This window comes from Stegodyphus dumicola, chromosome 11 (genome assembly GCF_044657685.1).
Source record: "Stegodyphus dumicola isolate Sdum_Otavi_A_Nest chromosome 11, ASM4465768v1".
Classification (NCBI taxonomy): domain Eukaryota; kingdom Metazoa; phylum Arthropoda; class Arachnida; order Araneae; family Eresidae; genus Stegodyphus; species Stegodyphus dumicola.
The window spans coordinates 162,186,300-162,200,724 of NC_140778.1; the positions used below are offsets into that span (position 1 = coordinate 162,186,300).

A 14,425-nucleotide genomic window follows, 5' to 3' on the forward strand; every position below is an offset into this window, starting at 1 on the left:
ATGGAAATCGGAAAAAGAAATCCAGACTGCAAAAGTTACTAGGAACATCTCTTAAGCCGAAGCCAGAAGACTAGTCCAGAGCACACAGCTTCGACCAAATTCATCATACGCCAGTGCTGTTAAATCATATCGTACAGTCGCCACCCAAACATCAATAGGCACACAGACCCTACCAAATAAAACCCAACCGTGTACATCCAACAAGAAAAAAGAAAATGCAACTCATATAGTACAAAAGAAAGAAACAATTATTCAAAGTAAGCCGAAAACTGCCACACAAAAAATATCAAATAAAAATAGAAGTCGCAGCAATAGCTCTCTTGATGACATGATTTCTGAATCTGCGGATTCAGACTTTATGGAAGTGGAAGAGGGTCTGGAATTTCCCAGGCATCTACTTCCACGAAAAACAAAAGAACAGCACAGGAAAAACAAAAACCATTCATAATGGCCACCCTCGTGTCATGGAACTGTCGCGGTTTCCACCGAAATTTGCTTGACATCAAATCTATAATAAATGTGTACCATCCTGTGTGCTTCGCAATACAGGAAACAAATCTGAAACCAGAACACCATGCAAAACTTCGGAGGTTTTCTTTCGTCAGGAAGGATAACCTTGCAGGTGAGCGTGCCAGTGGAGGAGTAGGTCTCCTCTCCTCACTGGATTATCCCTCAAATGTACTTCCTTTGACGACATCCCTCCAAGTTGTCGCTACTCAAATAAGTTTTGATATTGTTGTTTCATTTGTTTCTTTGTATTTGCCTCCAAATGAGCACATTTATCAGCAAGATTTAAATAATCTAATAGAGCAGCTGCCTGAGCATCATATTATAATAGGAGATTTTAACGGCCATAGTCCACTCTGGGGTAGCAAAGATACAAATTGCCGAGGAAGACAAATTGAGCAGATGATCGAAGATCAGAGCCTTTGTCTCCTAAATAATGGGCAAGATACATACTTCCATGAGCCTTCAAGGACATTCCACGCTCTCGATCTTGCCATCTGTTCACCATCTCTGTTGCCATTTTGCACTTTTAGTGTCGGAAATGACCTGTACAACAGCGATCATTATCCTATTTTTGTGTCTCTTGCACGAAGAGGAGCAAACCCCATGTCGAGATCCCCTCGATTCATACTGGACAGGGCAGACTGGGAACTCTTCTCTTCCATTGCAGAGCTCACAGATGAAATGGTAGAAGATGCGCATATCGATGACGCTGTTGAAGCTGTTACTAATACTATTATTCAGGCAGCTATGCTCTCCATTCCTAGAACATCAGGAAAACTACTAAAATATTCAAAACCATGGTGGAATCGCGACTGTCATGAAGCACTGAAAAAACAGAAAAAAGCATGGGGTATTTTTCGTAGATATCCTACTCTGCGAAACCTCATAGCTTTTAAAAGATCCAAAGCAAATGCACGGAAAGTAAGAAGGCAGAGCCAGAGGGATTCCTGGATTTCATATGTGTCCTCAATAACATCCTCTACGCCTAGTAAGCGGGTTTGGGAAAGAGTTCGAAAAGCATGCGGAATGTATAAAGACCACTCACTTTCCTTTCTGGAAAAAGATGGCCGAGTGATTAGCTCCATAGAAGAAATTGCAAATACAATTGGTGAGACATTTGCTGCCGTTTCTTCCAGCCGAAACTACTCACCTGCATTTCTTTCTATCAAGCAACGCTCTGAGAAAAATCCCATCGCTTTCAACTCTTCCAACTTTGAGCCGTATAATAGAGACTTTACTATGGTTGAATTAAAGAGAGCTTTGTTGCAGACACATAGGTCTTGTCCGGGTCTGGATGGCGTGTATTATGAAATGCTAAAGCATCTGTCCTATAAGTCACTGAGTGCCCTTCTCACACTTTACAATAGAGTGTGGAAGGAGCGTACATTTCCCAGTGCATGGAGGAGAGCTGTTGTCATTCCTATTGCGAAGCCAGGGAAAGACCCGAGGAATCCCTCGAACTATCGGCCAATTGCCCTTACCAGTTGTGTTTGCAAACTGTTTGAAAAGATGGTAAACAGCCGCGTAGTCTACTTCTTGGAAAAGAATAATATTATATCGCCTTATCAGAGCGGTTTTCGACAGGGGAGAAGGACCGTAGACAATATGCTTCTATTAGAGACATCTATTCGAAAAGCCTTTGTCAGAAGAAGTCACCTTCTCTCAATATTCTTCGACATTGAGAAAGCTTATGATAAGGCATGGAGATACGGTATACTCCGGGATCTTCACGAGAGTGGCTTGCGCGGCAACCTACCAATTTTCACACAGAATTTCTTGAACGCTAGAACTTTTCAAGTAAGGATTGGCTCTGTTTTTTCGGATATTTTTCAACAGGAAGAGGGTGTGCCTCAAGGCTGTGTGCTTAGTGTAACGCTGTTCAGTTTAAAAATAAATTCTGTATTAAAAGAACTTCCTCACACCATCTTAGGATCACTATATGTAGATGATTTACAGATTAGCTGTCGAGGAGCAGACATGAGATACATAGAGAGGCAATTGCAGATGGCTCTGAATAAGATCCAAGAATGGTCAGACAAACAGGGATTTACTTTTTCGAAACAGAAAACTGTGTGCGTGCACTTTTGTAGGAAGCGAAGTCTCCATCCTGAACCTGAGTTATATCTAAATGGTACAATTATTCCAGTTGCGCCCGAAGTAAAATTTTTAGGAGTAACGTTCGACCAGAAATTGACTTTCCTTTCTGATGTTTTAAACCTGAGAAAGAAGTGTCTCAAAACACTAAATATGTTAAAAGTGTTGGCGAACACCTCCTGGGGTGCAGAGCGTTGCTCCATGCTTCGCATTTACAGAGCGCTTATCCGCTCTAGACTGGACTATGGCTCAGTTGTTTATGGATCCGCTCGGTCATCTGTTTTGTTAAAACTGGATCCTGTTCACCATCAAGGTTTGAGGATATGTTCAGGAGCCTTCAGGACTTCTCCTGTCCAGAGCCTGTATGTTGACTGTAATGAACCACCACTTTATCTGAGGCGTGAACAATTGTCCCTTTTGCAATATTTTAATATACTATCCCAACCTGAACATCCCAATAAGCTGTGCTTACTTGATGATGTGAGTAACGCGTTATTTGAAACACGTCCATCTTGTGTTCCTACATTTCTTTTAAGAGTTCGCCCTGTCATTGAGGAACTTTCCCTCTCTGATATGCACCCCCAAGCAGTAAAGAATTTTGAAATCCCACCTTGGGAAAATGCACGGATTCAGCTTCTTGATGTTTTTAAGTATCATGTGAAGGCAAGCACTAACGAGATTATATACAGACAACTCTTCGCTGAGCACAGGAACAAATATAGCAGTTATCTTCCAGTTTATACAGATGGGTCCAAGTCAAAAGATCATGTGGGGATGGCATATGTAATTAAAGACCACATGGAGGGCAGACGCTTGCACAATGCTTTCTCTGTCTTAACATCCGAATTAACTGCGATATATTATAGTCTTTTATACATCTCAAGGCTCTGCTACAAAAAGTTTATAATTTATACAGATTCGTATAGTGCTCTTAAATCAATAGAAGCTTTTCCTAATACTCAAAATCCAGTAATAGTGGATATTCTCAAAATACATATAAACTTAATGAATCGTGGGTATGATATCCTGTACTGCTGGGTTCCCGGGCATGTGGGAATAAAAGGGAATGAGCTGGCAGATATCACAGCAAAATGTGCTGTTGAACTGTCCAGTCGTCTCATCCCTTTTGCAGACATTTGTTGTGTTGTGAAACAAAAGATCCGAAAAAAATGGCAACAACTTTGGGATGTTCAGCTTCAAAATAAATTAAGACATGTAAAACCTAGAATTGAGCACTGGGAATTAACCAAAAATCGTAAGGAGGAAGTTCTTTTGACTCGCCTCAGAATTGGTCACACTAGAGTGACACATAACTACCTTTTAAAAGCTGAAAATGAGCCTGTTTGTTTTAACTGTAATGTTTGTTTATCTGTTCGTCATATTTTAATTGAGTGTCCATGTTTTAATAGTCTTCGCCAGAAATATTTTAATAGCTGTGACTTACCTCTCGACCGTTTAATCGGAAGAGAGGTCAATTCTAATTTATTTTATTATTTAAAAGATATTGGCTTTTATTACCAAATGTAATTTGTTTTGAAGACTGTCTCTTGAATTTTAATATGTGCTTTTAACCTGTGTTTATATGACTTCATCCTCTGGATTTGGTACATTTATCTACTTGTTTTTATTTATTGAATTTTAATGTCATCAATTGTAATCATCCCATCTTGTGTTTGGCGCGTCATAACCATCTCTGGTTTTTGCGCCATAATCACTCACTCACTCATCTGTTTTGTTAAAACTGGATCCTGTTCACCATCAAGGTTTGAGGATATGTTCAGGAGCCTTCAGGACTTCTCCTGTCCAGAGCCTGTATGTTGACTGTAATGAACCATCACTTTATCTGTGGCGTGAACAATTGTCCCTTTTGCAATATTTTAATATACTATCCCAACCTGAACATCCCAATAAGCTGTGCTTACTTGATGATGTGAGTAACGCGTTATTTGAAACACGTCCATCTTGTGTTCCTACATTTCTTTTAAGAGTTCGCCCTGTCATTGAGGAACTTTCCCTCTCTGATATGCACCCCCAAGCAGTACAGAATTTTGAAATCCCACCTTGGGAAAATGCACGGATTCAGCTTCTTGATGTTTTTAAGTATCATGTGAAGGCAAGCACTAACGAGATTATTTACAGACAACTCTTCGCTGAGCACAGGAACAAATATAGCAGTTATCTTCCAGTTTATACAAATGGGTCCAAGTCAAAAGATCATGTGGGGATGGCATATGTAATTAAAGACCACATGGAGGGCAGACGCTTGCACAATGCTTTCTCTGTCTTAACATCCGAATTAACTGCGATATATTATAGTCTTTTATACATCTCAAGGCTCTGCTACAAAAAGTTTATAATTTATACAGTTTCGTATAGTGCTCTTAAATCAATAGAAGCTTTTCCTAATACTCAAAATCCAGTAATAGTGGATATTCTCAAAATACATATAAACTTAATGAATCGTGGGTATGATATCCTGTACTGCTGGGTTCCCGGACATGTGGGAATAAAAGGGAATGAGCTGGCAGATATCACAGCAAAATGTGCTGTTGAACTGTCCAGTCGTCTCATTCCTTTTGCAGACATTTGTTGTGTTGTGAAACAAAAGATCCGAAAAAAATGGCAACAACTTTGGGATGTTCAGCTTCAAAATAAATTAAGACATGTAAAACCTAGAATTGAGCACTGGGAATTAACCAAAAATCGTAAGGAGGAAGTTCTTTTGACTCGCCTCAGAATTGGTCACACTAGAGTGACACATAACTACCTTTTAAAAGCTGAAAATGAGCCTGTTTGTTTTAACTGTAATGTTTGTTTATCTGTTCGTCATATTTTAATTGAGTGTCCATGTTTTAATAGTCTTCGCCAGAAATATTTTAATAGCTGTGACTTACCTCTCGACCGTTTAATCGGAAGAGAGGTCAATTCTAATTTATTTTATTATTTAAAAGATATTGGCTTTTATTACCAAATGTAATTTGTTTTGAAGACTGTCTCTTGAATTTTAATATGTGCTTTTAACCTGTGTTTATATGACTTCATCCTCTGGATTTGGTACATTTATCTACTTGTTTTTATTTATTGAATTTTAATGTCATCAATTGTAATCATCTCATCTTTTGTTTGGCGCGTCATAATCATCTCTGGTTTTGCGCCATAATCACTCACTCACTCACTCACCCCTTTGAGTCGGTGTTCTTAACACCTGCCCGTGGGGTGGGGATGTATACGTAGAAATAAGGTTTCTTTTATAACCGACAGTTGTTCTTTTTTCTTCGAGAATAGAGGTATTCTGAAATTATTTTTCTCCTATTTAAAGTCATGGTTATTTTCCCTCCTTTACTCTATGGATGGAAAGGTTTATAATTAGATTTGGAATTATGAACAGCGTGACTACATGAATCACCTTTTCACTTCCATTTCACAAAAGAAATGTTTAATTTTTTACTTCCTTTTGTGAAGTAAAAAGGAAGTATTGTAATCGCGAAAAATTTCGGGTATCATATTTCAAACGAAAATATCAATTTTGACCGTTATCGAATGCAATTTAAAAATGTTTTTGCGTGTCATCTATATGTAAGGACTGAATAAATGACTCTCCCCTCAAAAAAAAATTATAAAACTGATTTAAAATGAATTCTCAAGAGATTTTGGTTGATCTTTACAATATGGTAACTGGTAGTTTGGTGACATTTTGGAGGCGATAAAGGTTACTACCTGGGACTTTGGTAATAATGTGAGCAGTACTCAGTTCCGATTACGCATTATTTTGCGTGAGGGAAATGAGAGATCATGGGATATGTCATGTGATATTAATGGACGAATTACGGTTCTTTAATTGGAAAAGGGGGGAAATCGGGAAAAAATGTGGAAATTTTTTATTTAGCTTTATTCTGTGTTGTGTGAAACAGTGTTGTTTAATTTTGGGATCCCATGGCCCTAACTAAAGTGAATTCGAAATGGGTATTTAGGCATTGTGATAAAGAGAAGTTTGCTTTTTATTTAGCGGAGGAAGTATGGAGAAAAAATTCGCAGAAAAAATCTTTCAATAATTTTATTGAATGAATTAGAAAAGTGTATCCGCCACGTAATCAAGATTCTGAAGAAGAAGTAAGTTAGTATTTTTAATTATTTGAGGATATTATTTTTATGCATTGTTCTAAATGTAAGGTGGAAAGGAATTTGGTATTATTGGGAAAATTGTAATTAGGATTGTAAGGTAATTTTTATTAATTTAATGTATGTGCTCATTTATATTTTAAGTAGTGTTCTTGAATTTAATTATATTTTAATGAAATGATAGTTATTTTGTGAATTTTATGTTTGTAGGAATTTGGTATACGTTTAAGTTGAAATAAACGTGCATGGAAATAATTTAAATATTTGATACTAAGTATTTGTAATGCTTGCGGTATGAATTCGTTGGTGACGTGTATAATGTAATAGATGATTTAGAGGTAAAAGTTTTTGGATATTTTATTTATTTTATATGTGGAAATGTTCATATTTGTAAAGGGTAAATACTTTTTCGCGATCAGGTAATTTCATATATGTTCTTTTTACCGGGTTTAAAGATTGAGAAAATTGTCATGTATTTTCGTGAAATTTTTCTAATTTATGAGAAAAAAGCAGTGTACATGGATATAGTGAAGAGTGCGCAATGCCATTTTTGTGCAATTCTGGGATGTTTTTTTAAGTAAAAATAAGTCGCCGTGTACATGGTTTATGTTTATGTGTTATTTTGAAAAACGCGTAAGGAGTATGGTATTGTGCACTTTTTCCCAATTTTGCAGTGAATATTTGTCATGATTAAGCAGTTTTGTTTGATAAAATTTCTAGCATAAGTGTAATTCGGCTACTAGATTGTTGGAAGAAGTGTTCAGTAGATAAAAAGAAAAGAAACATGTCTTTACTTCGTGAAGACAAAATGGCGGCGGGGAAAAAAAAATAGAGGGTTGCTGTAGGAGAGTTGGTTGCCAAATTTTCGCCAAAAAATCGCCAAGTTACCATAATGTAAAGATCAACCGAGATTTTTTCCGTAGCGTCTGTACGTATGTATCTCCCATAACTGATAAACGAGTACCCTCAGAACGTTGAAATTTTGTATATTATAGGACTGCTATAACATGTAGATGTGCACCTCCCAATTTGGTTGTAATCGACGGGAAATATATATATCCATTTTGGTTGTAATCGACGGCAAATATATATCGACCATATATATATATATATATAATATCCATTTTGGTTGCAGTCGGCCACACCAATATATATGTTTATCTACTCTGTTACTCGGTTCAATGAGCTCAGTTTATTTAATCTTATATGTTTGTGAATTCTGCATTTTTTACTTTAAAAATGATTGATATGTATTTCTGGATTCTGGAAGATTTTTATGCCTTTAGTTAACCTGCATGCAATAATTGTGGAATTATCAACAACAGAAAAGTATTTTAAATGCAGCTGAGCCTAACTTTTTATTACCATGACAGCCATGTTTGTTTACATTTGAATCTTAGCAGACTAGTGGATTTGTTGCCAATCTTGAGAAACTAAGCATCACAACAATAAAATAGCGTCTACTTTTATTATTGCGAATTAAATTACGTTTAATTCATTCTTGAATTATCATTTAAGTTATTAGCTTGTTTTTGCGGTGAAACTGTAATTTTAATTGTAAAAATTGTTTTTAATTGTTTTAACTGTACTTGCTGTTCTATGTTTTTCTATATATTTGAAATTTTAAAGAAAATATTTTGAATTTTTATGTATTTTTGCCTTGCCGCGAAGTGAGAACTGAATTAATGAGTAGCGCATGAGCATTAGGTAAGCGGCGTTGAATCGTCTGTGAAAAAGTGTTTTTTTATTATTATTATTATTTGCTTTATTTCGTTTATAAATCGTTTTAGATTTATTATAGTATTTGAATAGAACTTGTGGTAATTATGCAGATGATATAATTTTTGTTCACTCTGAGTTATAAAACGAATGAGATGTTAAATGAACTAGAGCCGAAGTGTCGTTATGGTAAATAAATACAATGAACTTCAAAGAGTGCATTTATTCTTATTGTGGTTTATGCGCTATCGCGTAGTAGATTTACTTCAAAAATTCGTTAACTGTTAATTCAATATGTTTAAATGAAATGCAGAAAAATTGCATATAATTTAATATTCCGTACAAGGAAGTCATATGGTGTACAGATCAGATCTTTTTAACCAATGAGAGTACTGATAGCAGAGATCTTCATAAATGTATAATATAATTTATGCCGAGTCTTACGTATTTTATGAGCTTCAAATTTTTTTCCATCATCAACGGTCAGTTTTGTTATGCGAAATAATTTTTCTTCATATTTACCGTCATTGTTGCTTTTTCTCATAGAATTACTCAAATATCCTGGATGATGAAAAGCTTTATGAAGAGATTTCAAACCAGCGTCAGGGGAATTCTATAAGAAACACCCTTCTGTTTTTAGTTCTGTTTACTAAACTAAAAGTTAACATTTGTTTCCAGTGTAATAGGCTATTTATAAATGAGAGTTTCGTAAAAGAAATTAACGCGAAGCCTTATTTTGTTTTTCAGAGAGAACTTGGAACTATGGAACACGTATTTCTGATTCTTTCCAGTTAGAATAAGCAGACAAGCAAATGGAAATAATGTGAGACTACCTAAGACTTTCAATAAGATAATATTCAATTTCTGTGTCTTCTTCGAATTAAAAATAAAAAAATGACTCAAAATATTTTTTAATTTTATTTCTGTACCCTGAACTGAGTTCTGAAATAAACCCAAGTGTTCTGTTTGACTGAAATTAGATGGAAAGTTTTTGCTAAAAATATTTAGTTTGCTGTACAATAAAGACTATTAAACTAGATTGCAAGATTTCTGTTTGAGATTCTTTTTTGCTTCACTTTACACACATTTTTATAGGCTTAATACTCCTAAGAAGTAAAATATTTCCCTTTGCACAACAAAGTGGTACAACTGGAACATGATTGCGATTGCTGAAGCCTTTCTTTGCATCTGAGAGTATTAATTTTTCTTTAATCACAGGAACACTGCATGGAAAGATTAATGAAAACAGCGTAATTAAAAAGAGTTATCTTTTCATTTTTATTAAATTCCTATTATTATCTCACACGCTCCCTATAGCTTGTTCAAATTTTCCTCAATGGAAAATGTCTGAAGGGAACACCAAACGTTAAATTTAAAAACTGTGCAGAACAGCTTCATCGAAAAATAACAATAATAATGCATTACATATAACAAAATTACAATGAATTAAGCAATATCCCTTAATACAAATATTAATTATCCTAATAAATAAATTAACCAACTGCTCGTTGCCTTTTCTCAACAAACCTCCAGTATCCACGAGAAACATTAAATTAAAAATCTGCACAGAATTATTGCCTTCATCTTTCCAAGTGGCAACATTGCTGATTTTCAACAGTCCAGTATACAATTGAATGAAAAACTGTTGCCAAAACTATATTCCTAAAAGAATAACTATTCGAAATGATGCGATAAAATCAAAAAGATAAAATGAAAAAAATTTGATTCGAATTTTGAAAAAAATCGCTTTGAGGTGCACTGGCTCTTGTCTAGGTGCACCTATATATACCAAATTTTGTACTCCTGAGTCTATAAGCTGACGCGCAGCATGAACGAATGACACACAGACTCTTTCTTTTATTATATGTAGAGAAGAGTTATAAGACTTTCAAATAATGACCGTTTATTAGGTTTTTCTCATGTGCTCTAAAAATTAATTTTATAACAACTTGGCTGTGATAAATAGGATTGTAATATTTAACAAAAATAAGTGGCAACAGTAAGAGAGAGTTTTAAAGATTTTTGAAGTGTATGGAATTCAAGAATTGCAGTTTTATAGAGTTGGATGAAGCGGACGTAATGCCCCATTATGTAGCGAAAATTCTTATGTACAGAATGTTATTATTTTTTATATTATTTCTAACTTGCGATACACTAAGACTGTCTCGATGCACTCGACGACCAGTGCGGCACTTGACTACTCTTCGCAGCAGATCAAGCATATGTTGCCTTGAGTCGTGTGAAATCAATAGATGGAATATTACTTGAAGAACTGGACTGCTAAAAATTTACTGGAAAGGTTCCTTGCAATAATGAAGCATTACAAAAAATGGATAGAATGAGAAATTATAGACCACTATCAGCTTCATAAATTAGAAATGAAAAAATGTTAATAAAAATGTGACTAAAATAAAATTTTTCTTTGTTGACGTAAGTAGGAATTTATTTATTTATTTATTTATTTTTTTATATTAGTTGTTTTAGATATATTTAACATACGTCAAAACAGACTAAAAATACAAAATTTCATGTTGCTAAGTTTCTCTTTAATTAAAAATATAAATGTATTTTGATCCTGAAAAATAATTACAGTTTCCTTAAATACTTATAATTACAACAGCGCAGATGCTCTGATGATGACTAAATTATCCAGCGAAAACGTAAAATACAAATTACTTCGCATTTAACATTTGTAATAAACCTATATAAAAGAAATTGGGACCATGACATCCATGATTAGGAGATAACATTGGACTTGTTGATGAATTAACTCAAAGTAAATAATTTCGATAACAGTTTAATTTATGAAATATTTTCATCAAATGAATCACCCCTCAGGGGGCTCACTTCTGTGAGTACGGGTGTGGCAATCCCGAGGTACCCTAGCCCTTCAGGGGATCATCTTCTTGATGAGACGGGCGTCACGATCCTGGAGCCCCAGTGATCTATCCTCTTTTCCGTCTCCTCTCCTCTTTGCTGGAACTTTTTCCCTTCTCTTCTCCCTCGTGGTTTCTCTCTACGGAGTTTGGGGCTCGTCACCAGAGACTGGAACAGCCCTTGTCTCTAGTCTTCGAGTGGCGAGAAAACTGCCCACGTGTTTGCCGTGCGTGGAGACCCGTGTCGCTGGAAAGGAGGGTCCTGGTAGTTGAGGGGCGAGGTACTGTCCCCAACACACTACTTTGGCCTCTGCTTCAGCTAAACGGGAGGCACCTTAGTCGTCCTCACGGGTGTCAATCGGCTGGTCACTAGTCCTTGTGTCAGTGGCTTGGGGTCAAGCTCTCGGGAGTACCTGCTTTCGGGAAAGCCGACTGTGGGGCTTCAGTTTGCGTATAGGTCCGGCTAGCCCTAACACAGGAATCTGTGTTCCCTTGTTGGGCTCCGTGGTGGGCGGGGCCGTCGGACCCGAATCTTTTCTTATTTCAATATGGCTAATTCTCAAATTTTTCTCATCAAAGACTTCGAAGTCACTCCAGTCTCTCAACCGGGTTCTGAAACGTCCACTACTAAACCAGTCACTCAACCTAGCTCTGAACCACCTACTAATAAACCAATCATTCAACCTAGTTCTGAAAAGTCTACTACTAAACCAGTCACTCAATCTAGTTCTGAAAATTCTGCAAAAAATTACGGACAGATGCAAATAAAAAAAATCATAACAATAGTCCCCGTTTCCTAGTCATCTCTAGTCCTTCTGGCGAAATGCATAAGATGTCTCCTTTCGTGATTAACAAATACATCCAGTCTTGTATTGGTGAGCCGAGAAATATAAAGCGTCTCCGCTCGGAGACTTCCTTATTGATACAATCTCAGCCACCCAGTCTGCTTCTTTACTTCAAATAACTAAACTTGGGCAAGCGAATGTCAATGTAACAGCACATAAGACACTGAATTATTGTCCTGGCGTTATATCGGAATTCGACCTTCTGTATGTTCCTGAAGAAGAGATCGCTTCCGAGCTATCCGACCAAAATGTCTGCGGTGCTAGGCGGATCAAGATGCGTAAGGAAGGTAAGTTGATCGATACGAAACACGTGATCCTTACCTTCAAGACGCCTGATCTGCCTAAGAATATTAAGGCCGGATATTTAAATTGTCCCGTAAGACCCTATATTCCCAACCCTATGCGATGCTTCCAATGCCAGCGTTTCGGGCATTCTAAGACGTCTTGTCGTGGCAGCCTCACATGCGCCCGATGCTCACAGATTGGCCACGATTCTGAAAATTGTACCGCTGCGCCTCTTTGTATAAATTGCAAGGGTGAGCACCCAGCATTTTCACGCCTCTGTCCAAAATGGAAATTGGAAAAAGAAGTGCAGACTGCAAAGGTTACGAGGAACATCTCATATGCCGAAGCCAGAAGATTAGTCCAAAGCACACAGCTACGACCAAATACATCTTACGCCAATGCTCTTAAAAAATCTCGCTCAGTTGCTACCCAAACATCAGTTAGTATGCAGACGCCACCAAACAAAACTCAACAGAGTACAAACAACAAGAAGAAAGAAAACCCAACCCATACAGTACAAAATAAAGAAATAGTAATTCAAAGCAAACCCAAAACTACCACACGAAAAGAAACAAATAAAAATAGAAGTTCCAGCAATAGCTCTCTTGATGGAATGGTTTCTGAATCTGCGGATTCAGACGGTATGGAAGTAGAAGAGGGTCTGGAAGTTCCCAAGCATCTACTTCCACGAAAAACCAAACAAGAGCACAGAAAGAACAAAAACTATTCATAATGGCCACCCTCGTATCATGGAACTGTCGTGGTTTCCACCGAAATCTGCTCGACATCAAAGCTATAATCAATGTTCATCAACCTTTATGCTTCGCAATACAGGAAACAAATCTAAAACCGGAACAACAAGCAAAACTTCGGAGGTTTTCTTTCGTCAGGAAAGACAACATTGCAGGTGAGCGTGCCAGTGGAGGTGTAGGTCTCCTCACCTCACTGGATTATCCCTCAAATGTGCTTTCTTTGACGACATCCCTCCAAGTTGTCGCTACTCAAACAAATTTTGATTTTGTTGCTACAGTCGTTTCTCTGTATTTGCCTCCAAATGAGCATATTGATCAGCAAGATTTAAATGGTCTTTTAGAGCAGCTGCCTGAGCCTTTCATCATAATAGGAGATTTTAACGGCCATAGTCCGCTCTGGGGTAGTAAGGATACTAATTGCCGAGGAAGACAAATTGAGCAGATGATCGAAGATCATAGCCTTTGTCTCCTCAATAATGGGCAAGATACTTACTTCCATGAGCCTTCAAAAACATTCCATGCTCTCGACCTTGCCATCTGTTCACCATCTCTGTTGCCTTTTTGCACTTTTAATGTGGGTAAAGATCTTTACAACAGTGATCATTATCCCATTCTTGTGTCTCTTGCACGAAGAGGAGCAAACCCCATGTCGAGATCCCCTCGATTCATACTGGACAGGGCAGACTGGGAACTCTTCTCTTCCATTGCAGAGCTCACAGATGAAATGGTAGAAGATGCGCATATCGATGACGCTGTTGAAGCTGTTACTAATACTATTATTCAGGCAGCTATGCTCTCCATTCCTAGAACATCAGGAAAACTACTAAAATATTCAAAACCATGGTGGAATCGCGACTGTCATGAAGCACTGAAAAAACAGAAAAAAGCATGGGGTATTTTTCATAGATATCCTACTCTGCGAAACCTCATAGCCTTTAAAAGAGCCAAAGCAAATGCACGAAAAGTAAGAAGGCAGAGCCAGAGGGATTCCTGGATTTCATATGTGTCGTCAATAACATCCTCCACGCCTAGCAAGCGGGTTTGGGAAAGAGTTCGAAAAGCATGCGGCATATATAGACCACTCACTTTCCTTTTTGGAAAAAGATGGCCGAGTGATTAGCTCCATAGAAGAAATTGCGAATACTATCGGTGAGACATTTGCTTCCGTTTCTTCCAGCAGAAACTATACACCTGCATTTCTTTCTATGAAGCAGCACTCTGAAAT

General features: G+C 37.1%; 1 protein-coding gene across 1 annotated transcript in view; it reads left to right on the forward strand.

Moving 5' to 3' along the window:
• The window catches only part of LOC118200260 (cAMP and cAMP-inhibited cGMP 3',5'-cyclic phosphodiesterase 10A-like), a 234,828-nt gene extending 225,339 nt beyond the window's left edge, over positions 1 to 9,489 (forward strand). Inside the window, exon 13 of the mRNA XM_085826198.1 lies at positions 9,190 to 9,489. Coding sequence (XP_085682324.1) covers positions 9,190 to 9,223 — 34 coding nt within the window. The 3' untranslated portion in view covers positions 9,224 to 9,489. The remainder of the gene's footprint in view (positions 1 to 9,189) is intronic.
• The last annotated feature ends 4,936 nt before the right edge of the window (positions 9,490 to 14,425 follow it).